Consider the following 26,422-nt stretch of genomic DNA (forward strand, 5'->3'; position numbering starts at 1 on the left):
TGACTCAGCACTGACATGGCAGTGACACCAGATGCCAGCACCAGCCTTGATGAAGTAGTGGGAGGTAAGTATAACTGTGACACATGCAGATGGCATTTACAAGATACTCAGTATGGACACAGCACGGGGTGCCCATGGTGATCTCCCACCTGCTAGTAAGATACCTTTTAACACTGTTGTTCCACTCAACAACGACGTGTTCCAGCGCTTCATATAAATGACATATGTTGTGAAGTTACTGTAAATTTGACATTTTCCTGCAGCTGAAAGAGTCAGAGCCTGTCAGGACCTCTCAGGGCTGACCACGAAGCACACCAAAGTGAGTTTGTTTCTTTCTGAACAGAGGATTTCTCTCCTTTATGATGGAAGCAAGGTGTCCCTGAGACACTGGAGTGTTACTTTACTCTGCTAAATCTATGGTGGACCATAGCACTGCAGGAGAAATGCACATTCTTTTAAGCTTCATCCAGAATATTGTCCAGAAAAGTTGTGTCAGTGGGTTTTACACAGGCACAGTGAACTGATACTTCAACTACAATCTTTAAAAAAAAAAAAAAAATTATATATATTCGCACAAATTACAACATCACTGAATATTTACACAGAATCAAATCATAATATAATAATTTTTTAAAATACAATTAAATAATGAATCAGAATTTACAGAAAAAACAGAGCACTATTCTACATTTTAATCACTAAAAACATTGCAAATATTCAAATTCTACAATGGTATTTCTTTAATTTGTTGGTATAAAGTGTCTTATTTTTGTTCAACTCCAGCTCCCATCTTTATAAGGAACTATAAAGAATGGTGAATAACTAAACTCAAGCAAGAACCGTAACACGGAGCAAGATCTGTTGACCTGGACTCTGTTGAGTTGGCATTATATCTCCACCAGATTGCCCATGGCTGCTATCACAGTCAGCGGTCTACCTTTTTTAATTAGCTTTTCCCTGTTAGTCTGTCAGGTGAATATATTAAATATTTAATAAGGGATTTGGGGTGAATTTGCAGGACAGATAGGCCTGAGGCCAAAGGCCAGCTGATTAAATTTTGCTGGATCTGACACTTCTTTAGCCCTAACTCTGAGCCAGAGCAAAATAGAAACCTGGTTCACAATCCGAAGTGAAATATTTTGAAACTTGGAAAAGTAATTTCATGTGAACCAAAAGTGAAAGACAGCCGTGCAGTGAAGGGTTTTACCGGCACTAGTTTTCTATAGAGCTGCACATGTAGGCTACTTTTAGATAATTGGATGCACTCAAACTCAGTAAACCATGAGCTGTGGCAGTGGAGTCATGAGTGTAACCTCTGTGCCATCTGTAAGGAAGCCATGTCTGTCAGCTTATGTCACGCCGTTGGAAGGAAGTTTATTAATATCCATACAACCCATGTAATGTGACGCCACCAGGGAGACTGCTCTTACTCAGGCTGGACTTATGTTTTCATGAATGGGATTCCGTAAGACCTTTATACCTTGTGACTGATGCCGAGTGAGGCCACCACCCAGGAAAAAATAAAGCTCTCAGACATCATGTGGGTCGGGTATATTTATTTTCTCAAGTCGTGTACAGTGCAAAATAGACCTCCGTGTAACAAAATAGCCACAACTATATTGAAAACAACAATGCTATCCAAATGTAAAGCAGTAAGCCGAGAAACACTGCAGTTACAGAAGCTCGTGAAACTATGATAAAAGTCAGTATTCATGAGTGAGTGACACATGAATCAAATCAGACAGTATTCTATACTAATGCAAGTAATGGGAATTCCATTTCTATTGTACGATTGATCCAACAGACACTGACAACATTTGCAGTCCAGCGGCACATTTTCTGTTTTCTTGTGCATATGCAGAAATAAAACTTGTCAGGCATTGCTAATGAAGGTTGAGGCTTCAGAAAAAACTTCCAATACGTTTCAGAAACTCAACAGGTTTTAAGAAACAGCAGTTGCACTTTCTGGCACCTACGGTCAACTGCAATCTAAACGCATGCAACGGCTACACTACCTCTAGACACGGAGGTACTGAAAATGGTAAGCGATGCTATCAATCCTCCTGAATGACATCACCATAAATAATGAACATTAAAATGACATATATTTCGGCTATCAAATATACGATGCTCTTTCAAAATAGAGTAGACTTTCTACAAAGCTAGTACAAATGGATTTAAGAAATATCTCTCCCATAGTACTATATGTCACATCTATATACATGAAATACAAAGAATCCACATAAACAACATAAATTATATATTTGTGCTTCTATGTTTTTCTAGCATGCCGTTTTCAGTTCTAAAAGATTTTTCACCAAGAAAATAACATATATCACAAATGTAAACAGAGTCCTGCCATAGATACATAAGTTTTTCCTAACTGATGCTTAGCCTAACTCGTTCTGACACTTTCTTATTTACATATTTTGGACCCATAACTGCGTCTGTAATGCCTTCGGAAATAGCTGTGCTCGCTCATTTCACTGCATCAGTGTTATAATCTGTCAATATCTGGATATCAACTGGTAGTAATCAGACCTGCAGGGGTTTTTCCCCCCATAAAGCATGTAGTAGGTAAAGCTGAAGGTCGACATTCTCACACTGTGTACCTTGAACAATCTGCAGTCGCCTAAAAAAATCACTAACAAAACACTCAAAAGCCAGTTTAAAGCCTTACAGAGGAAAACGAACATGAATTCCTTCACAATGACATTAGCATTAGCTTAAAGTATACGAAACAATGACTACATAGACCCTCCCCACCAGGATTTGCTCCTAACGCTGCTTTATTATGTTGGTACATAACAAGAAATCATATTGTTGGGGTATTTCAAAGTGAAGTGGCTCTGCATTAACCTCCTGGTGTGTTGGTTCATTGATAAATTAAGGGGAATGTGAAGAGGGGCTGACCACAATCAGCCTTCTCATGCTTGCAGACTTTGTAATGAAGGCTGTCTAATATCTAACTTAAGGGCAAAATAACACAATAATAGATATGATAGACTGCTAATTCATGAAGACTTGTTAACTTTTGTTCATGCATATATTGCATTGTTTTTTTGGCGGGTGGGTGGGGGGTCAGTAACTGATTGTTAACAATTCTTTCTGCTATGTACACTTTTGGGGGTTTCAGCGCATTACTCCAAATCAAATGCTTGTCCTTATGATCAGAGACACCTATTAACAACAGTTTAAATAGTAAATAAATAAATAATGGTTAAATAAACTAAAACCAATTTAGTACATCCTACTGAAAAACATAATTTGTCACATTGTTAAAAGAGAAAAAAAAAATCATATTCACTGGCACAGAAGAGGAATGACACAGCACTAGCATACATTTAAAGGACAGTCCTTGTGTGCACTGTCTGCAGGTCAGCTCATTGTCGTCTTCAGCCTTGAGTGATGCCGGGCGCATCTTTCTCAGCCTGTGCGTGCATGTAGTACCGTCTCGTTAGAGATAAAGGTTTCCCCGTAGGTGTTTCTACTACAAAGTTGTCACTTCTATCACATTTAGATCATTCCGGGTGACTCGATATAGACATGGCAGGAGACGTGAGGGCTGGTCTGAAGCAGACGTCCGTCCCGTGCGGTTGTTACCCATCCAGTCAGAATCGGACGAGAGCTCTCAATAAGCTAGTCATCACTAGAAGCACAGCTGTGGCTGCAGTGATAGTCACAATGGAGCTCCAACCTACCTCACTCCCCTGAGGGAAGACACGAAAAGAAGAGTGTCAGGAGTCAGCAGAGGTTAACTGTCACCAATAGATACAAACTAGATGTCTTATAGAAAGAATAGTTCCACGTTTAGGGAAATGGGCACAATTGCTTCTCTCAGAGATTGAGATGGGAAAAAAAAAAAGGAGATTGAGATGAGAAGATTGTTACTGATTTAATGTCAGTGCAAACAAATCAGGGGGTAATTGGTTAGGGAAACACCAACTCACACCTCCAAAGCTCACTATTTACAAACCACATTTTAAAATAAATACTAATTTAAGCTAAATATCATTTGGCTGTAGTTTCACATTTGACACAAATAAATGGTAACAATCTTCTCATTTAAATCTTGGCAAGAAAGCGGTAAATCATATTTCCCAATAAAATGGTTGAGCTTTTTCTTTACATTATTCATTCAGTGAAGCTCAAAGATTTCTTGTTTTTCAGTTTTGCCAAACTGCCCACCCGTCCCATGTTGACCTTTCATAAATGGTCCACAGTGGTTCATATTATCTGTTTTTCAGTGTGTTTCAGATTTTAAAGGCCGTATTTGGAATTTCTTCAGTTTATATTCTCCCATAACAACTAAACACAAAGATTCCTGACAAATAAAGGATTAGTTCACCAAAATAACAGAAAAACATATTTACTTCTGACTGTATGGACTAAAAGCACTAGGCTATCAACACTTTACATCTACAGGAGCTGCTCGGCCATGGAAACCCATCCCACGAAGCTCCTGGTGCAGTTTATGTGCTGACATTAATGCCAGAGGAGGTTTGGAGCTCTGCAGTTATTGAGTCAGCAGAGTGTTGTTGACCCTGCTCTGTAACTTTACATATCTAACAGTAGACGCTCTTTAGATTGGCCCATTTTTTCACAAATGTTTGTAAAGCCAGACTGCATTGCTCGATTTGCTTTGCAATGCAACTGAAAACACCTGATTCCCAACATAACGAGGTGTGGACATGCTTGTATTCTTTAAATTTCATCTTTGATACCTCCAAAGATTATTCGTCAGCTGTGTGGTTTATTAGCCATGCACTATCATTCCGTGGACTGTTGTTATATTACACAATTTATGAATAAAGGAGAGTAGTTTTAAGTAGTTTTTCGAGCCCTGCCATCTTTATTACAGTGGCTAAGACAGACAGCGCCATTTCACCTAATCACTTTTTATGTAGTACTCCTTGCAAGTTCGTTTTACTTCAAGATCCCAAATATCCAAATATATATATTTACACATGACCATTTAACATTTGTATATGTTTATTTTTATCACCTCATTTTCATTATGTCTTTTTCCTCCTCCACCATTGCACTTTCTCCTCCCTTATTTCCACATCTTGCTCTTCCTCTTCCTTCTCTCAGCTGAAGTCAGGACTCTAACACATAAAAACCTGCTTATTTATTATTGACCCAATTACGTATTGTCAGCAAATTAGACGTGCAACCCTCCCATCTCCAGACAGCTCACAGCGAGCCAGCTAAACACTTTGAAACTCCAGGATTTCAAAGCTGACCTTGAAAGAAATTTCATGAAACTATAATGAGTAAGATATCATATGAAAGAGCATGGAGAGAGCTGTACAACATGTTTCATTTTTTCAATGACGGCTTAATGTTTTGCAAATGACACGCCGCAAGAATATATCTTTAAAAAAGTTTTTACAGCTTAAAAGCCAAAGATTTCAGCCAGTTCTGCTCCAATCATCTGGGTAAAGATAATAAAATGCACAATTTTAATATGTAATGCTTCCTTGTCTGAGGTCAAACATCAGAGTTGTTGTTATAAAAGCAGGCTGATGTCAGCATGTTGTAATAAGACATCATAAAACCTTAAAGTTTTAGTATAGCCCTTGCATTCTGGGGGAGGGGGGATTACGCTCTCTGAGTGCTCTTGTTTTTCTTTCGTTTAGCATATTATTGAAATTTTTTTTGTGTAATTTAGGTGAACTAATCCATAGCATATTTTGCGAGAACCATAAGTAGCATTACGCTTCAGACAGATATAAGCTCCTCCCATACCTTGCTCTCTGGGACGCCAGCTCCGACAACCAGCACCAGACCACAGCCACAATTACAATCATTCCTATGAAGGGGATGGAGAGAACAGCGTGCTCAGACGGATGGATGAATCTCTGAGGAGGGAACAGAAACAAACACAAGGACCATGGCAATGAAGGGGATGAATGAATGATGGAGCGACGTAGCCAAATAATAAAACAAACAGATAAGGATGTGTGACAACGGCACAAATGGACCACCACTACACTACACAAATCACTCAATTCTAAGTGTGAAATGGCCTGTGGCTGTGATATACGGGGGGAAGGACTGTGATGGAGTGATTTAATATTTCCTATTAAACAAACAATGCATAACTTTACGGTGACATAAACATCAACTCAGTGTGAGTATGCGTGAGCAGTCCTGTGTGGCATTTCCTGGCTGCGTGTGATATCATGCTAGCAAAAGAAAAGAAAAAGAAGGAAAGGCACGCAGGATGGACTTAGCATATGAAGGTTTATTAGTCTCTCTATCCTCATTTTGAAGTTAAATTGTTCGTAAGTCGTAAGAAATTTGTCGTCAAACAGGCTGAGAGGTCATGGACATTCAGAGAACAAGGACAGCATCAGAGACAGGCACGGGTAGACAGTTTGACACGATGTGGAGACATCTCATCATGGCTGTTGCAGACAAAACACAGTTCTGTTTTCACTGGATGATTTCAACCATCGCAAGCATATGATCCAAATTCTGAGGTTTTGTTTAGATTTTTCACTGAGTTTTTATGCGCTCTTTTTAAAACTTGATAATACTCGACTTTCAGAGTAGCGACTGTCTTTGCATGGCAATGCAGGTGAAAGCACAGACTGTTCTACCGTCAGTGCATTCTAATTCCTCGGGAGCTTTGCAATGGAAATCACAACCTATGCTTTCATTCAGTGGCACCTGGAAGGCTGAGAGGTCATGAAAAATACATTGAACTGAGAAGTTATAACTCATAGTTCAATGTACAAACCATGCTGGATGCTTTCAAGTACTTATTATGTAAGAATAGTCGCGCTTTAAATGAATATGGCATGAATTGTGTTCACTTTCATTTCATTTCATTTAGATTTTTCATATGTAACTTTATTAGAAGGAAGAGAAACCAGTCCGGTATTAAATAAAAAGTCTAAACAAGAAAAAAAAGCAGCTTAATTACATTTACTGTTTTAAAAAGATCTCAAGTCTGCTTATATGCTTCAGTGGTATAAAGTGCATTAGCTCCAAGGCGCCTGAATGCGTTTTATTAGAGATTTTGTGTTTTTGTCAAACAACAGTATTTAAGCATTGCTCTAACTGAGCAGTCAGGACACAGACACAGTGGGGGGAACGTTCCCCAGCCCAAAGCACACAGTAAATACTGATATGGGCTGACAGGCCAGGTCAGCTCATATCAACACATGTATCGCTGCAGTATGGGACACATAAAAAAGTGGGCTCAACAGACACAGGATACAGTGAGGAGCAATGTGAGGTTCGTTATGTGTTAGTAGATAGTGTGACTGCAAACAACAACAACAAAAACAACTTTACATTTTCTTCATTGTGTAACTGGAATATTGCTTTTAGAATAAATTCATATCATTTAAAAACAAGTTCAGAAAGCGATGATAAATATCTACTAAATATATTATTAGTAATCGCAGAAAGCTGTGCAGCTTTTCAATCAGTTGCTCTGCTGATGCCGGCGCTATACTTTTATTATAGTTTGTCCCGTGATGGGCTTGAGCTCTGCGGTTCCTCACCTGCGTCCCCCCCGACAGCTTCTCCAGCTCTGCCTTGCAGCGCTGCAGCTCCTCCTCCAGCTCTGCCCTCTCCCTCTGACTGCTGTCATACAGTACCTGCAACTCCTGCAGCTCCATCTTCAGACCCTCACACTGGAGGACACAGAGGCCAAAAGAATCAGAAGAATAACGTGTACCAAATCTGTGCCACTTTCTAGCAAAGCAGGGCACTGTACCTCTCTCTGAACTTGTGAGGCCTTCTCCTCAGCCTGTTTCAGCTGGTCTCTCAGCGAGAAGATCTCCCCGATCCCTCCGGTCCAGCTCGTCGGCGTCATCGGCTTCCCATCGAATGAGATGTTCTTCTGGATGGAGGCGTCCACCAGACGACAGTTCTCAGACTGGGCCATGGTCATGTAGCTCTCTGTCATGACCTCATCTGAGCCGGTCTCCATCTCCTTTCCCTCTGTGCCCTCCCCCGCGTCTTCCTCTTTCAGCGACAGGTAGACGCTAGAGCTGCGAGATCAAAAAGCGGCTTCAAATTAACCGGCTTCTACCATTTTTTTATTTCTTATTGTAAAAACGGGAGGATGGGAGGATGTGTTAACCCTTAGAAGAAATGTTGATATCAAATGGTGACACTGTTTTGTCAACCTGCTTGTCAGCTACACATACATTTAAACCTGAAGTTAAAATATTTACACCCTATAGCACAGTAACAACTATTCTTTTCAATTTCCCAGTAAATGGCCAGACAATATTGGCAAATGCTCATCATATAGAACAACCTTACAATTCAAAGGCATTCTTAATTCTTAATTGCTTATGTGTAATCCCTCATATCATGCTACAACTTTACTGAAGTGCTTAAACAGGTGGTCGGTGCTGTGATGGGAGCTAGTGATACCAGAGGGTATCCCCTCCAGCTGATCCAGTGAGCACAGCTGACGAGCGAGCAGTCGTTGACCTCTCACCATGTCCTCTGTCTTTGCAGCAGCTGCAGCCTCTCGGAGAGCCGTCTGTTGTCCTCCTTCAGGGTCTGACACTCCTCCCTCAGCATACGGCACTCCTCCTTTAGCAGGTCAACGTCACCTGTCGGAGCAAGAAGGGCATATATGAGGATGTTTAAAACGACATTGTATACTCCTACACATCTTTATAGTACAGACAGTGTAAAACGTAAATTTTAGTCATCCGCTCTCTTGTCAGAGCACGAGAAGCTTTGGAACAATCTCATATCTGTCTGCTGAAGATGAAGCGACAACCAGCAGCTGGTTAGCTTAGCCTGGATTGGCAGCAGGATGACACATCCATGCCAGCTCTGTCTCACTGGTATCAAAATCCGACTGGCAGTTCCTTTAAGGCTTACAAATGTTTTAGTAAGTGCAAGAACTGAAGCAGAAAAGCCATTTTCACCAATAATGTTTGTGCATTTTGGGTGATGTTCCCCCCACCCTCGGTCCCACCCAGCTCCAGACCCCAGCGGTGACATCATGCGCTGGAAGTGTGGGTCCCTCCCTGTCGTGACCTCATGTCCCTGGTATTCTGAATATACACACACATGTCACTCCCTTTTCAACTCCCAGCAATCCTATTTTGTAGCATTTACTGAACCCGCCAGTGACAGATGTTCTTGACTGCAGTTTACTAACATGCTGTGAGGGAACGAGACCATCCTCGTGCAAAGACTGATCACAGGCTTTTTGTGCTAAACTTAAAAGCTTGAAGAAAGAAGAAAACTTTATTTTTAAGCTTGTGAAGATGTTTTCACCTCTAATCCAAGAGGCTTCAGTAAGAGTCCCAGGTATTTAACCCCTACTGGGGGTTGTTCCTGTGAGAGGTGGTCATTGACCTACTACTTCTCATGTCCTACGTCACATGAGTTAAGATGGAGAAAAAAGGTGGATTTAACGCCTAGTAGGGTTAAATTCACAAACTTAAAGATGACCAGTCGCCTTTTTTTCTCAAGTTTGTAAGACTACAATGACTTGGGTAACTAAGAACCTAATAAGACACACGTGATGCAACGTCACTTCTTCTCTGACATCTGTTCCCCCCCCCCCCCCCCCCCCTTTTCCTCATCCCTCACCCTCTCTCCTCTCGGCCTCCCTGCGCTGGCTCTTCATGCTGATTTCGGCCCTGAGCGTGGTTATCTCCAGCTCGTACTCCTGGGTTTCTTCACTTAGGCGCTGGAGCTCGGCCCGCCGGCGACACAGCTCTTCCTGCAGTGAGGCGATGTCGTTCTCCCTCTCCGCCGCTGCCTCCTCAGCGGCCTGCTGGAGCAGGAGCACCTCCTCCTGAGCCGTGCGCAGCTCCTCCTGGGCCTCGGCCAGCTCGCTCTCCTTCTCCTCCTCCAGGCTGTACATCTCCTCCTGCACAGAGCGCAGCTGGGCTGTGGCAAGCGGGGGAAGAGGAAGAGGAGGAGGAGAACGTTAGGTTTTCTTTATGGCAGATGTGTGGGTGAGACTGCAGTGTCAGTATGGGTGTATATGTATGATCTCACCTGAGGCTTTGCAGTAGTGGGCCTGTGTGTGTTTGTGTGTGTAGGTGGTTAGTGTGCACTTGCATACGCCTGTGTGTGTGTGTCTGTGCGGGTGCTGTTTGAAAGAGGAGCTGATGTAACTGATGGTAACTGGCATGCTTTTTATTCAGGGTCAGGTTGGGATTATTAGTTTAGTCATTTCAGGAATGGAGAGTTTTCTCCACCTCGCAACTTAAAAAAAAAAAATTTCCCTTCTGATTTTCTGTCTTTGAGAACAAAAAATCTGCATAAGTGGTAGCATGAAACAGAAGTCAAGCTAATAAATTAGCAGCTTAAAGATCAAAATCTGCAGAGACCTTAAGCACTGAGGGATGTAAAACTTTTGATTTTTTTAATCCAAGGGGAAAAAATGACACAAAATGTTATTTTAGAGATCTTTAGGCATATTGTGTTGATACCTTGCAGATTCTGGATCTGCCGTGTGAATGCCTCAGCCTGATGGGCACTTGCCAGACGCTCATCCTCCAACAGACCTGAAGAGGAGAGACGGGGAGTCAGGAGTGTGTAGTGAGATAAGAGGGAAAAAGTGCAGCAGGCCAAAAGAAGAAAGATGACAACTTGATAAGCTGTTCAACCTTGAGGCATGACTGGATGACACAAGCAGCTTTGTATGTCTGCTTCTGTTAAAAGCAATGAACAGTACGTGAGCAGACCGTCAATATTACTTAGCAGGATTTTTCTTTCTGGTATGCGAGTTCCTAATGATCCTTTTCATTGGAAAATTCTCTTCTAAACTTAACAGATAGCAGTAGAAAAATAACACAGAGTGTTTTGGCTGCCAGTTTCACAGCTTTTGGTTTGCTGCTATTTTTGAATTTCTGTTTATTTTTGGTCCCTATCAGTATGTCTCATGCCAAATGTTTTCTGCCACATACTTCAGGCAGATTCACTGATGGCTTTTATATAGCAGCAAGAGGAGCTAGAAGGATAGCGAGAGCGTATTCTTAAATCAAATCATATGTCCATTCAATTCAGTTTTATTTACATGGCACCAAACCACAACAACTGGCTCAAGGTGCTTTAAATTCTAAGGTCAAGGCCCTAAAATAATAGAGATAAAACTCCAAAAATCAGACGACCCCCTATGAGCAAGCACATGGTGACAGTGGGGATGAAAAACTCCCTTTTAACAGGAAGAAACCTCCTTTATGTTAATTGGGTTAATTACCCATGGGGTAATGTAAGCTGAATGGTGAGATGTCTCTATGTGTTAGTCCTGCGACAAACTGGCGATCTGTCCAGGGTGTACCCGGCCTCTCGCCCTATGGTAGCTGGGATAGGCTCCATCCAATCCACAATAAAGATAATGGAAGATAATGGATCGATGGCTAAATTATAAACACTTAGAGTGAATTAAGATACTTGTAAAAAAACATGCACACACACAAAGTACTTTCACAAGTACAATTTAATTGTAAAAAAAGGGGGTTTTTTTAATCAGTATTTGGTGCACCTTTCATTAGTACAACTTCTTCTATACATTTTTGGAAACAAGTGGGTTGCTCCAAGTGTTTTGGAAAAGTTGCCACATTCCTTAATTGCTTGTGTCTCTTTGTGTAATCCCAGGGTGACTCCATGTTGCTAAGATCAGGGTCTCTGTGGGGGCTGTACCATCTGCTGGAGGACGCCTTAGCCTTCTTGTGGCTTGTGTACTTAATGGCAGTGAGTTATCTACAGATCAAATTTCAGATCAAATGCCTTCTTCGTTGTGTTGTGTCCTGCATAAGAACCTAAACATGTAAAGTGCCTGTTATGCCCACTGACTTCAGGCTGCTGCTTGGAAGAGTGTTTCAGGTCTATCTGCGGCACCCCTCCAGGCGCCTGATCACCAACACCTGCGGTCTGTAATATGAAGCAAGACCAACAGACCCGGGGTATATTTTCATACCCCAACGTTTGGGTTCCTGCTATGCAGTCACGCAAAAGGTGGCTATCAACCCTGAGTTTTCCAATCTATTCACATAAAAAGGCATTGGCAGAAGGTGACCAGTCTGCTGGCAGCACGCAGGAATATTTTACAAAATAAGAGCAAACTATAAAATTAGAAAACTCATCATACACGCCAAATGCACAGTTGCTGCAGCCAAAGGAGAGGTGTGTGAGTGTGTGTGATAGGAAAAGTGCTGTACTAGCATGTGTATGCGCTTTAAGTGATTTGGTGGTCAGCAAGACTGGAAAAGCGTGAGACGGCCTGAATAAAATCTATTTAAAGCCGGGAGGAAAGTTGGAAAAAATGTGCACGGGAAGATCTGACTAAAAATACGTCTGAATTCACTCGCTGCCTAAATGTGAGTAGCTGCTTCTTTTCTGTATAAGCCAGTTTTAGCCTTACTATTTAAGCAGCAACCCGGTTGCATTAAATGGTGTGAGAGTAAATATAAACACATAATTCAACCTGGTAAGGCTTGCTTGCAAATTTTATATAAGGTCAACGAGTACAAGTTTGAAAATAGGGTAGGTAGGTATAGCGTAAGTTGCCTGGCAATATACTTCATTATGAATGATCCTTGTAATACAGAAAACTCAGTTAAACCCTGAAATTCTTTACTGACTCTTATTCCTGCTTGATAGTGCTGGTCTCTGAAGTCCATGTGATTATCACTGGGGCTGGATAACTCTCATTTGTCACTGGAGATTTTGAGACATTGTCTGTCTGTTTTTTGATCACCTGCTGCTTCACTGTTTCGCTTTCCTTATGTCCTGTTCAGTGACTGAAAGAAGTCTTTGATTCAATTTAGCTTTAACAATATAACATGTTTTGTGTTTAAACAGGGAGCTTAGCATTGTGACATTTTGTTCGGTTAAACTATCATACCAAATGGAAAAGACTGTGATAAGCCAACTTTAAGCTTGAAATGAGGAGCAAGCCAGTCACTGGCTAAAGCTAAGATAAGGGCTGGCCTCTTCTTAGAGGGTTGGGGTCACTTAGGTCTCATCTATCTGCACTGGGCCTCTCTCAGCAGAGGGGGACTTCTTAAAAAAGACAGATAACCGCTGACTACACAGGAAGCCCTCCATAACAGGCCATTGTGCCATTTCACCAAACTCACCAGTCGCTTCCCAGAATGTTCTCACCAAGCTCATGAAATTCATAAACAATCTACTTGCTGAACATCAGCTGTTCAGTATCACCTCACAGTGCCACTTGCATGGATGTAGAATCTCACTTTTTTATTTTCATAATGTTTAAGCTACAGTTAGTAGATTGTTATCAATATTATTTATAACTTTTTCCATTTTAAATTTGGTTTTTAACGCCCTCAGATTAATCCATTCATCAAGCTACATCATTACTGGTGTGGGCGTAGAAACCCGAAACCGAGACAACCGCATCTGCATGCATCAGCTGCCAACGCACCGAGCAGCTGACTGTTCCCAGAGGGTCTCGACCAATACTGAATTCTGGTTGAGGTCTAGGACACTCCGTCTAGAAACTTCCCGCAGTGTGAGCGCAGTTGTCTGAGGAATGGTTCCTCCCGCTGCCAGACAAACTGCTGAGCTCACCATGCTATGTCTCTAAGAATAACACACTGTTAAATGCACACACTCATAAACGCACACACACTGAGCTCAGTGTAACCTCATACCCAAGGCCTTAGTCACTGCTAGTGTCTCTGAGCATTATGCTCATCATTTCTAAGGTATGAGCTTATGCTCTTCTTAATGACTATGAGCAACAGACTGTCTGTAACCACATATAAACAGTTCGCCTTCTATATATGTATCTAACAAAATTTCACAAGGATGCCTCAGGTACAAAGTTAAGAGAGGGTTTTTTCTACTGATCAGTGTAGAAATAGGGGAAAAAATAGTGCAAACATTTATGTAAAAGTACTCTGAAGAAAATTCAGGCTGAGATTGTAACAGGAATTTTATAATCATGTGTCTTACAGCACAAATGGAGTTTTTTTCACAGCGAGGGAAAGGCCAAAAACAAGGTTAGTTAAAAATGTTAGGTAGCGTTTTTAGCTCACAGAAAATTTAGCCGCAATTAAATGAAAGGTTTTTTTTTTCTTTTTCAACTTTGCTTGTTGGTCTTAGCTATTTCCATTATTTTTCTTTTCCACTCACTGAATATGCATGTGTTGGAAATGTAACGAATGAAAGCCCAGGGTTATTGCTTTTGTAAATGCGATTTAGGAGCGGCGCTGGCAAACAATTTGCAGATTTGAAAAATGATGGTTAATTGCAAAATGTAGATTCATTTCTAAGCAAAGCGCTTGGTGTAGCATTGCTTTTTGCAAAGCTGTCCCAGAATTAAAAGAAGGAAAAATTATTTTATGAAGAGAAATCGGCGAAAGAGGCCCAGCTATTTGTGTTTTATTACCTACGTGTGTTCAAATGTGACGTGCTTTTTATTCAGCTTTTGTTACCGATTCCAGTTGTGACTGAACATGACAGATAGAAATGTTAGAACGGGGACTATCATGGCAGTCAGCATATTCTATAAATGCCAGAAAAAATGTTACAGAATTAATGCATGTTGATGGATGATTAGTGCATTTGCATTGATTTTTATGGGAGATGCTTTAATGTTAATGTTAATAAATTAATAGTTAAAGGTATTAAATAATGAACATACATATTACAGTTAAGGGATACAGTCCTAGAGGTATTCAAGGCTAGAGTTCTCACCTTGCAGCTCGTGGAAGCTCTCCTGATGTTTGTTGGAGGTCTCTCTGGCCTCCTCCAGCTCCAGCAGCAGCTGCAGCACCTGCGCCCTGAGCTCCTCCAGCTCCTGCTCCTCAGTCAGCGACTCTTGCTCCTTCTTCCTCTTCTCCTCCCCTTCACCTTCCTCCTCTTTCAGTTTCTTTTCTTCCCCCTCTTCCTCCTGAGATCTCTCCTGGTCCATCTCCTCTTTCTCGTTGTTCTCCTCCAGGACTCCTCGCTCCTTGGCGGTTATCTCGTTGTCCATATTGGGGCTGCTCTCGGCTTTCAGATCACAGGGGTCATCTGGTAGAGAGATGGCAGACATTACGAGAAGGAAAAGGGATGGAGAGCCTTACAGGTGACAAACCCATCTGTCATCGCCTAAAAACTCAGTCACGCTTGGCTGCAGAGCAAATGGTCTCTTCTCCCCCGAATCAACAGCACCATCTTGTGATTAAAGTGGCACCGACTTCTTTGTACATCACATCCTGTTCACTCTGATTTAAGCGTAGCTGTTCAATCCCACAATATAACTGAAAATCCTCTTTTGTGATTAACTCTAAGACGCAATCCTTTTTCTTGAGCGATTCCACTGATTAAAGGAAGAAAATCACACGTGCCTTAAAATGTCAGAATTTTGTAATAAGCAGATGTTAATGTAGCAGCATTCACACGCAACATATTTCTCTTTATTCACCGCATTTCAAGCTTCGTTGTGTTTATGGCACACGCATCCTTGTATCCGCACTGTGGATTTAAATGTTTGGCCAGCAGGTGGAGCAGGTTAGCTGACACAATGCGGAAACAGAAGTGGGGAGGTGAAGCAATCGCTATGACTCACCACTCAGCAATGCACCTCAAAGTCCACAACAACAGAGCTACCACTCATAGTAAGAGAGATGTGACACACAGCTCTTTCACGTGCTCTTGTGTCACATTTTTGCCTTCTTCTTAAAAGATTTCGCTCAGTAATAAGCTCAGGCCCAATCAGAAGCTCTAAAACCAAAAATGAGACATTATATATGAGGCAGACCAATAAGAGTGAACTTGATTTTGCATTACAGCTCTTTGTCTCGCTGCAGCTACTGAGACAAAGTCAGAGCAGTTCAGAAGAGAAGGCATCGCCGGCAGTTCTTCTAGCATTACACACACGCAAACACACACTGACCTAATATCCTTTCACTCTCACTTCTCAACAGCATGCCCTCCTGGGTCAAGTCCTTCTCAGAAATAAATCAATATGTAGTACTGCGCATTCATGTCTGAGTGGTCTCCAAGTGGCCAAAAATTGCTGTTTGTACTCAGAAAGCAATGTGAGGATGGGAGAGGGGGAATAGTGTTCACTGAGGGACAGAAGATGGAGAGACGTGATGAGAAAAAAGAAGAAGGCTGCAGCAGGGGACGGAATAAAGCATTAACTAAAGATCTACCCTAATTAAGAGCGATGCTCACCGGTGTAATCTCGGCTCTGGGGATGCTTCCGGTTCTTGTGCTAATTATTTTTTCTTTCTTTTTCTCTGCTCGCTAGATGTAACCGTGTACATCACAGCATATTTTATCATGCATCTGTGACAGCCTTATTCCTTCCTGTCTCATAATGATGTTAATTTAAACAATGCGGCCCCTGAGAGGCATGCGAGAGGTTTCATGAGCGCAGGGCTATTTTGTCATTAAACTTTGATGCTGGTGTAACGAGTTAGTCATAAAGAAAGAGAGAGACGGAGCTCTGTGGCGGGGAGTTTTAGCCGGAGCTGCTTGTATAGCCAGGGGCGGCTAAAGGCCATCAAGAGACAAAAGGCTTCCCACTGAATATCACCCACATCCAAATCTCTTACAGGATATGTTGAGCTCATGGTAGGCAACTCCAAAAGGCTTTGGATCAAGTGTTTTCTTTTGTAAATGTCTATTCTGTATAGACGGTCATTATTGTCCTCACTTTAAAAAAAACACTTTTTAGGTATATTTAGGAGAAAGAGTCTGGCTTTGCATGATGCATCGTGTGCAAACCCTTACCACCACCTTTCACCTTTCTACTCATCGTATCGCTCTTAAAAGAAGCTTAATCTTCTCACCTTGTGGGTGAATATTGAGCACATTATGCAGCCAAATCAGCTGCAGTGACACCTGTGCTCACTCCACTGTGCTTGATTTTTTCTTTTAGTCACGCTGGGATTGCATTAGACATGGACGCCGCGCACATACAAGAGCAGGCGACGGACAGCGGTGTCATCTCAGGAGCAGTGCAACAGCTCCGGGGAGAGGACGCCTTTTATCTATGCACAACACATTCTTTCATAATCACACTGCAGCACAGCACTCTGAGTATGTTGGTATACACACTGTGCCACTTTAGAAGAGAGGCAACAGGCAGAGCCAAGTAGTCTTTGTCAGCATCTCAAAAAGGCTGCCTGAGATTTAATTCAAACATTTAATGTGTCAACACCAGCCTTTTTGTTTTGCTTCTGATTTGGCATTCTGCGATGGAGCGTGGAGCATAATGAAAATTGCACTTTGCAAAATTGAAGAGCAGAGCGGGGATTTTTAGCCAGCAGAGGGGTGGGTGAGGGACGGGCAGCGAAATCTGAAGCTCAGCCTCGCAGTCTAATTAAGTAGACAGGAATTTACTGGAAAAAACAGCATTTATGCGCTCACCTTTTTTTTTTACAGTCTTTATCTTTAATGATACCGCTTCATGCAATCAGGTGTAATATAATAGGAAATGCGGAGCAAAGTGCTTTCGAGAGAATAGTCTCTCCCTATTGCTGCTAGTTAAATGAATTGACTGCTAGTTAGGTAGTTAGGAACATCTGGAGTCAAATCAGCCAATAAAAGAAACGACTGCTCGCTGAAAGGCGGCGCTGGAGGAGGCTGTCTACGGGTGTCGTGTCCTGGGTGTGTTGAGACTGAGCAAACAGGTGTGTGCTGCGGTGTCAGTGGTTCATTTGTGCATATGCCTCAAGAGTTTGCATTTGCATATGAATACACGCCAAGAGTGACCACTTCTCTTTGGTTTTGCATGTGTGTAAATACATAGAATATGAGCACGCATACATGTGTAGTGAGATCCCCACTTCTGATGAGTCTATATACACAACATACTGTATTTATGATCATATATGTCTGTGATCTGCTGTGTGTGTGTGTGTGTGTGTGTGTGTGTGTGTGTGTGTGTGTGTGTGTGTGTGTGTGTGTGTGTGAGACGGATGTACGTGTAGGAGGCCATGCATAATGCACAACACCCCCTCCTACCCCAGCTTTGAAATCAGCCCTGCTCTGATGTTGTAGCTTTTTCCCTGCACTGGCACACTTCCTCAGCAACACATAATACAGAGGAGGGAGGGGGAGCTGAAATAACAAGGAGCCACCGTAGGAGCATATGTGAAAGGGAGACGGGGAAAAAACAATTAGAGACACACAAGGAAGGAGAAAGATTTACGACGTTAACCCCACGCATCTCCACATCCACCATGCACCCTTGGTCAGCACACCAACAACCCAGAGCTTCAACATATAGAGAATCACCATGGTGATAAAGCTGTATTTTGGTCCACTGCTTTGCTTTCCATAGAAACCTTTCCTTTACCCCCCCAGAGAAGAGTCTGTGCAACTGTATCAGGTGCACTGTCACGAAGCCCACACGGTGAGGTCACCATCATATGAGATGCACTGCTTTCAAGCTGCGTGGAGACTCCAGATGAGCAGCAAGCGACAGAGGTGGAGGTCTTGTGAGGTTAAAGTGAGTTTATCTCTTTCCCTTGCTCTCTCTCTGTACTGCACTTCAGAGGCTGAAAAGTCCAGGGAGAGTGAGGAACAACAGCAGCAGGAGAAGAAAAGAAAGTTGAAGCGACTTAATCAGCCGTTCTGTTATTTAAATGGAAAATTCGTATTTGCGCTTTCAAAGGGGAATAAGGGAAAGTGGGTCAATGGAATAGAAAAGCATCGCAGGATGTGCTATAATTTGGCCTCATTAGATGAGTACGCACAAAATCTGTGTCAGTGTGTGCATGCTGTAGGTGATTTATTCAGGGAATGTGTGTTTTTTGGGGGGGGGGGGGGTTTCAATACGAATCTGTGGTGGTGCAGTGTGTGCATAAGCTTGTTGCATAGCTATTCCATTAGGGGTTTGAATAGCATCAGAAGAAGAACGGAAAACAAGTCATGCAGTTATAACCCATTTCATCACAAATGAACCCTCCCCCCAAACCACCACCCCCAGCAAAGCAATCACTATGGAAAGCTTTTTTTTAATCACTTAGGTCTTATTTTGAAAAATAGGGGATACCACAGCTCACTGTGTATCTGCCAAAATTCAAAAAAGACAAATCCAGAGCGCGAGGAAGGGTGCGCTAATGATAGGTTGACAATGCCAAGCATTTCTGCGAGGGAAACAAAAAGTTAAAGCCATGGGGGCGGGAGGGGGGCTGAAAGAAGGAGCTGCGGGAGTTCATGAACCTTCTCCATTCACTTGAAAGTTTTAAGAATTTTTCCATTATACAGCCGAGTAAGAGTAAAGCACACATGGCACACTTGGTTTAGCCAGGGACCTGCAGAGTGCCTTAAGAGCCCTTTTTCCCCCCTATTTTTTTAAATGAAGCACTTAAGTCTGGTGAGAGAGACCAGAGAAGTGGGTGGGGGGAACATGTGACAGTGAGAAACAGGGATCAGGGATGCTTGAGGACAGAAAAGCATGCGAGATTTGTTTTCGTTTGTTGTTCTTGGCTTTTTGGTTTTTTGGTTTTCTCAAAGGTCTAAGCAGCTCCCACATCTACAAAGTTTGTCCAAGGCAGCAACTTTGCTGTTTATTAGTTCCGGAGAGCTGAGAGAAATTCTGTTTGTGTATCTTTGGGGAGTATCACTGCTGATGTGAATTTTTGCAGCATGAGGGCACAACACTGGAGAGAAGATGAGGGAATGGAGGGAAAGAACAGGAGAGAAATGCTGCGTGGGCTGACGCGCTGGCAGGTGCAAAAGGTTTGTGTGTGTGTGTGTGTGTGTGTGTGTGTGTGTGTGTGTGTGTGTGTGTGTTGGAGGGTGCGTGGGTGCTGAAGAGAGCAAAGGATTCCATCTGAAAGAGGGGGACGAGATACTGAGTGGGAAAAGCTGAGAGAAGGATGGAGAGAGAAGTGTTCGGCAGCTCGTGCAAGTAGGAGGGAGGAACAATATGGTGGCCAGTGGCGGCATCGTATGCAGACACCTTGTAAATGTCAGATGTGCCTGTGATCTTGCTCGGCGGCAGCATGTGTTTGCACAGGAGCATCTGCAATCTCTGTTGGTAGATGTGGCAAGGCAGCGTAGAATTAATCCTCAGCAAAAGTGCAAAAACCAGAGAAATGCTGTTGATTTTTAATAAAATTGCTTTTTTGAAGAACCCAGACTTATGCTGAGAGTTAGGGCTGACCTCAGCCAGGGCACAATAAATGCACTTAAATCCCTTTAGATCCCCCAAAGGTACATAATTCAAAACTATATCACTTATCAACTCAGCTCAATCCACTTTCTAGGTCTTTTTATTCTCCAGAAGTCAGCCCTGACACCACCATAAGCTCAGTGTTGGCCGTCACGAGCACTTAATTCCCAGCTTTAAAAACATGCCTCAGGTTGTGATGAAAGGAAAAAAAATAAAAGAGTCCCTGGAGTTAAGAGGCTAGATAACAGGAACAAGCTTGTTAGGTAAGGAAGGATTTCTCCTGAGACAGCATCCGCGTTACGGCGATCAGGCTTCAGCACAACAAATGTAATAAACAAAACTGCTCACAAATGCAAGTGGTTCGATAAGTCTACGGGCATCTATGGTGAGCATATTAAAAGAAATGAGCCACCCAGTCCTTGCTCCTGAAAGTTCACTTTTAGGACATTAACAGAGGAAAAGGAAACCTGACTCTGAGCAAACTGCTGACCTGTGTATGTGTCTGTTTCTCCGAGCCCCTCCACACCAATAAACATCCTCCTTCCAGCGTCCACACACACACACACACAGGGCCACTCTATCTGCAAAACACATACTCCTTCCTCATTGAGAATCATGGAAAGAGAGAGAGAAATACCACACATTTTCTCTGCATAGTTGAACAGTACTAATTCTATCTGAGGCGAAAACATAAAATAAAGATGCATTGTGTTCGCTGTCATGCAGCAACTTTCAGTGGAATGAAGTTACCAAGCAAGCCTAAGTGCAGCTGCTCATCTGCTCCAAGCCACTATGTGCACTAAAACAACGTCTCATTCCTCCGCAGATGATAATCTGTGTAAAACATGAGAGAGATTCAATCGTTAACAAAAATAACACCCAGCTCTGCATGACTCCAGATTCCATCAGTTCTCCATCGGGATAACATATGCAACAAATTCAACAGTGCTAAACGCTAGGCCTAAATTATTTCCTGCCTTTGGCTGCCAGCAAATCGTTACCTGGCAGCGTGTCGCCTCCATCAAACGTCCACAGATGCCGTATCTTACCGTGCTGTCCACTCACTCACTCACTCAGTCTGTCAGCTCGACTGCAGCTCTTTAGAAACACGCTCCCACAGTAAACACCTCGACACCAGACCACCCTTCTCCCGTTCCACATCCTGCCCACTTTACATCACTCACTTTTAGAGAGCATGCTCTTTCTTTGAAAAAAAGAAAAAGAAAAGAGAGAGAGAGATAAACATTAACCATCTACCTTTTCCCCGGCTGATCGCTGTCTATATAATCTGTAGTGAAAAAAAACACCGCCACACGGCTGTATCCAGCTACGCGGAGTCGCAGATGAACACACACTGACAACACAGCAGCACACAGACCTGTGGAGTCCAAAGCCTCCTCTATGAGTGGAGGTAAACGCAGTCCATCCATAGCCCCCCTGTCGCTGCTGCGAAGAGGGAGAGACGGAGGAAGAGTGGGCGAGAGAGGGTCAGAGGGTCCGCACGCCCACCTCAGCGGCCGCTGCTGCTGCGCGGAGAGGAGAGGAGGGAGACAAACACACGGAAAGTACTGATCGCGTGTCAAGTACTCGTACAGCACGCGCGCGCGCAGGCTTCGAATCTCACAAACTTGGCACACGCAAACACACGCGCGCATGCACACACAAACCGCCCGTACCTCGGGAGAGTTTGGGAAAGATCCCGGGAGCTGAAGGCTGGGCTCTGGAGCGTGGGAGAGATGCCGAGAGGGAAGAAGAGGGGAGGAGCGGAGCGCAGGGAAAGATGCTGTTTTCCAGATGGCAAGCTCCGTCTCCCTGCCCTCTCTCTCTCTGTGTGTCTTTCACATGCTCTCTCTCCCTTCAGGCTCTGTTTACTATGTTTGCACTCCTTTTTTTCTGCACCATCCTTCTCACCAATGCCTCCACTTGTGCCCCTTTTGCATTTGCTGACTTTTTACATTTGTTTACGGATTCACGATCATCGAGGCTGGGACGCAGATCTACGCACAGACGCGGACAACAATGATCACCAAGGCCCCCTTTGTTCAAAAGTCTTTTCACAGGTCCAAATGTGTGTGGTGATGCTTTAGACTAGCTTGCTAAATGTTAGCTTTAGTTGGAATCTTGGTGATTCATTTTTAGAAGCCCTAATAACAGGTAGTGTGAAAGGCATCACTGGCAATGCATTAAAAGTAGTTCAGACAATCACAGAACCAAGATATATGCAAATCCTACTTATAATAAAACACCGACCCGTGCTTCCCTTTTTTGTGCACACATTTACACTCACATACACTCTCTCTGTCTCTCTCAATTACTTGAGCATATTTTGGCCGTGGCCCCAAAGCCAAATGAATTTACCTATAATGAGATCCAGAATCCAGACAGGCTGTTGCAGTGGAGGCTGACAGCTAGCGTCGCAGATTACTGATCATTTCCCCTCCATTGTTCATTTCCTCCCCTCCCCTTGCTGACTCTCTCTCTCTCGCTCGCTGCTAATGAACAGTGCCACTTATGCTATAAATATATACATCATGTCAACCATAACACCACTCGCTCAATTTTCATCACAACTTTCACACACAAAGCTTTTTTTGTCTCTCCGTCTGTCTTTCAGCCCCCCACCACCACCCATACACACAGTTTCTCTCTCTCACACACACACACACACACACACTTTCTCACACTCAGTTTCAGCTGCCATCACATCTGGCAACTTCTGTGCAGTAAGGAGCCAGAGATTTGAGGTGTGGCGTGAAAGCCTGAAAATATGTCAGCAGACAGAGAGAGAGAGAAAAAGAAGAGGAAAGGAATGGGGGGCCAGGCTTAACCGTTCCCTGGCCCAGGAGGGGGATATTTCTAACACTGCACTGTCAGGAACCAGGAAGTGCTTTGCAGACAGAAGATGCACACACAACGTTTGACACATGCACTCTCATGTGCAATCTGGCAGCATCTGAAAGAGGAAATGTGTTTAAAAAAGGCACAAAAAACTGTAGCGGAACGGAAATAGAAGGAAGCAGAAAACCCGTGTCTGAGTAGCAGCATGTTCCTGTTGTTTGTATCTGTAATGAACAGCAAGTGATTTCTGAGAGGTCGACAACACAAAACAAGGGATAGGAAGAAAAAAAACAAAAACTGGAAAAGACCGATGTCTCCTTGTAAGCACTTCCTTTACTTCCTTGTGCAGCTTTTCTCGGGCAACCTTAATCCTCAGACAAGGAGCCTGAGCAGGGAGACATCTTTCAGCTCTTAAGTCATCCCACAGTCTCCTCACCACACACAATAACACCCCCCACACAGACACACACACATACACAGGAAGGGAGAGCTGTGGAAAGCGCAGGCTGACAACACATGACAGGGTGTTGATAATGAGCTGACAATGTCTGGCTTCAATCCACGAATGTCACTCTAGTGTGGCAGAAGCAGCCGGGCTGCAAAGTAGAAGTGCCAAAGAGGAAATGCAGATACTGTCAAACCTTGGTCAAAATATTTTTAGTAGAAAGTTGAACCAGATCGATGTCATGTACCTGCCTCACCACAGGCCCCACAGACTCAGCCATGAAGCTGCAGTGAGGATAGCGCTGACTGCTGCACTGTTAGAGGCTTAAAAATCACTCAGAAATGTTGTTTGGTGGGAAATCGCGAGCATTTTATTGCAGCAAATGTCTCTACGAGTGCCTGTTGATCAAGATCTGGTCGTCCTGCAGTGAAACTGTTAGAGATGAGTTGTTTGTTCTGCTGCAGAGAGCAGTCCCACAGAGTGTGAGGTCACATGAAGGGAATCTGTCCAATCTGCTCAGACTGTGGTCTTTGTCTTGTCCAGATTCAACAAGTTACTGTGCCCACAGCCACAGTGCAGACGTCAGGAATGCGAGCCTATATTTGGCATGAAGCAAAAGAACAGATACGCACAAACATGCACACACACACGTCCAGAAGCCCCTTATTTCTTACTATTCCTCATATGCGGCATCACATTAAGCATCTTGCATTAGTGTAGCGACTGAATACGAGCGTTGACAAAGGATTTACATAAAAACGTGCATAACAACATGAAGAATTCATGCAATGACTGAGAGTATGTCTCACTACCAACTCATTTGATTTGCTGCAAAATTTCCATAAACATACGTACACAGCTGTGGTCCCCAGAGAAAAAAATCCTACTGTTTTCAGCTATTAACATTTGTGATTTGTAATGACGTGCGTCTGTAACCTTTGTACCCCCCCTCCACACAACCGTGAGGCTGTAGCATAAAAGAGGTCCTTAACTGGTGGACATTCCTTAATAGATTACGCACTAAGTACTGCCCTGTTTAACAGTCACTAATTTTATTTGTCAGCTGGGTGCTGCAAAATACAGAGAGGTGATTAGTGGTGAAGCTAGAAAATAAAGACAAACCACACGTTATTGAAAATCTGCTAATGCTTCCATTGGATGCTTCTGTACCTTTAAAACCAGCTTTAGAGGTGGCCTGGTAAATAACATTAAACTCTGGGCAGATCTGGGGCATGTAGATGTTTTTCACCAGCGCTGTAAGCTGAAACACTGTGTACCGCAATGCACCGAGCACTAGAGGACTACACTGTAAAATTTAATGAGCTGGCTTTACTTTAAAAAAAGGAAAATGCAAAATTGATGACTCAAAGAAAAAGTAACCTCAACTTAAGAGGAGTAAGTTATACTTACTTAACAGGGTACCAAGGATAGTATAGAGCCACAATTTGAAGTTAAAACTGTATTTTAAAAAGTCTATAGAGTTGTATTTTTTATAACTTTAGTGAATATTTTGGCAATAAATTCAGAAAATGTCACTATAAATGGTTATTATATTTATTAGTCAAGTCAAGAGTACTCGTGCACAATATTTACATTAAGTGTTATAAGATGTGGATCCAATTCCGTGTTACACGCATAAGCCTCATACGCTACACAGTCATAGGATTGCTGATTTTATTAGTATGCATAAGAGCCTTTCACTCCATCCAGTGCATCACTCCAGAAATCTCAGACATGGTGGTCCGTTGCCAGCGAAGCCTTTACACTGTTCTTGCCCACACAAACGCTTGGCACCACATCACACATCTGGTGAAATAATCATCACAATGTCAACAATAACAGTCTGATGAGTCTAGACTTGCAGAAGTATTAAAAACAAATCAAGCACACATTATAAAATTAATTACGTATGCACAAATACTCCTCAGCATTTGGGCAAGAAGTGCAAATAAGAAATTTCAGTTAAAATTCACTCATTTATTTAAAGTAAAGACATTGTTTGGAGTTACAGGGTGGGAGTCAAAATGGGTCCAAAGCACATTTTTAACAGCAGTTAAATCACAAACCAAAATAAACCTAACACAGACGCAGCTGCGCCGAGAAGAGCTATCACAAGTGTCATGCCGACCTTAAAAGGAACTTTGCAAGCATTGATGGCAAATTAAAAACACACTATCAAAAAAACACTTTTTTGTTGTTTTCACAGATCTAGCAACTGCCCAACAGCTTGTTAAATTTCTCAAAAATGATCATAATGACCAACTGCTGGTCCTGTGGCACTGGTCAACCAGCAGAAACCTCACTACAGCCATTGAGCTGGCATAAATTGCTTGCGGATACACCAGAGGGATCAACAGGACGTATAATTACTCTGCAATGACAGTGTATCATTGTCATTGTCTGCAGGCCGTGTAATGGAACCTCAGAGCCATAAAAGACAGTGATTCACCCCCACAATCGACTTTACACCACTGGGCTGCCAGCCTTTAACTCCAAGCATCACTGTGGCGCTCTATGGTTGCTTAGCAACTAAAGGAAATTGGAGGTGCCTTTGAATTAGGGCATTTTAAGAGGAGATTTATATGAAGACCTTGATGATAAATGCCTCCATAAATCTGGAACTTTCTATTTCTATGAATTAATCGCTGGAGGTTCTAATTCTGGTTTTAGACACTGCAGCATCACGGGGGCTGCAGATCTCACGCTGGCTCTATTATGAGACTGTGGCTCGTTTCCAGATGCAGGCTACATTTTCATGTTATAGTGCAAAAGCAGAGGAAGGGAACATGGCCTGTTTCCATGACACCATAAACAGGAAATAGGAAGGGCCCAGTGCTGCCAGAGCAGTCTACGTAAATCACCGAAGAAGTTAGCAGAGAGGTCAGAACTTTCCCATAATTTCAGTCAATGCACGAACGACACCAGAGGATTTCTGAAGAGTAGCGCCTCCACCCTTGGCTTCAAATGGAGGTCCGATGGGCCTGTAGCCCAAAAAGTGTTGCATTTGGGGATTTTTGTTTTCAGCATTTATTTTCAATGAAATG

The 26,422-nt window shown here is 42.8% G+C and overlaps 1 protein-coding gene across 7 annotated transcripts; it reads right to left on the reverse strand.

The window, feature by feature from the left end:
- Window positions 1-1,541: 1,541 nt before the first annotated feature.
- On the reverse strand, window positions 1,542-21,889 carry LOC147324916 (uncharacterized). 7 transcript variants are annotated; one of them, XM_086299089.1, is made up of 10 exons: window positions 21,772-21,889; window positions 21,474-21,618; window positions 14,674-14,991; window positions 10,437-10,511; window positions 9,586-9,888; window positions 8,471-8,588; window positions 7,736-8,012; window positions 7,521-7,652; window positions 5,752-5,864; window positions 1,542-3,710 (listed from the first exon to the last, which is right to left on the reverse strand). In XM_086299089.1, exons 2-10 carry the CDS (start codon window positions 21,523-21,525, stop codon window positions 3,698-3,700), a joined length of 1,401 nt encoding a protein of 466 aa, XP_086155215.1. In that variant the 5' UTR covers window positions 21,526-21,618; window positions 21,772-21,889; the 3' UTR covers window positions 1,542-3,697. The 7 variants fall into 7 exon arrangements, 6 of the variants coding, with proteins under 6 accessions (XP_086155215.1, XP_086155216.1, XP_086155213.1 ...); XM_086299090.1 differs by having other exon boundaries at window positions 21,474-21,621; window positions 21,772-21,856; XM_086299087.1 differs by lacking the exon at window positions 21,772-21,889 and having other exon boundaries at window positions 21,474-21,762.
- Between the last annotated feature and the right edge of the window lie 4,533 nt (window positions 21,890-26,422).

Source organism: Aulonocara sp. 'chitande type north' Nkhata Bay, linkage group LG7 (assembly GCF_057382095.1).
Source record: "Aulonocara sp. 'chitande type north' Nkhata Bay isolate Kocher_YH1m ecotype deep benthic linkage group LG7, A_spYH_male_GT1.1, whole genome shotgun sequence".
Classification (NCBI taxonomy): domain Eukaryota; kingdom Metazoa; phylum Chordata; class Actinopteri; order Cichliformes; family Cichlidae; genus Aulonocara; species Aulonocara sp. 'chitande type north' Nkhata Bay.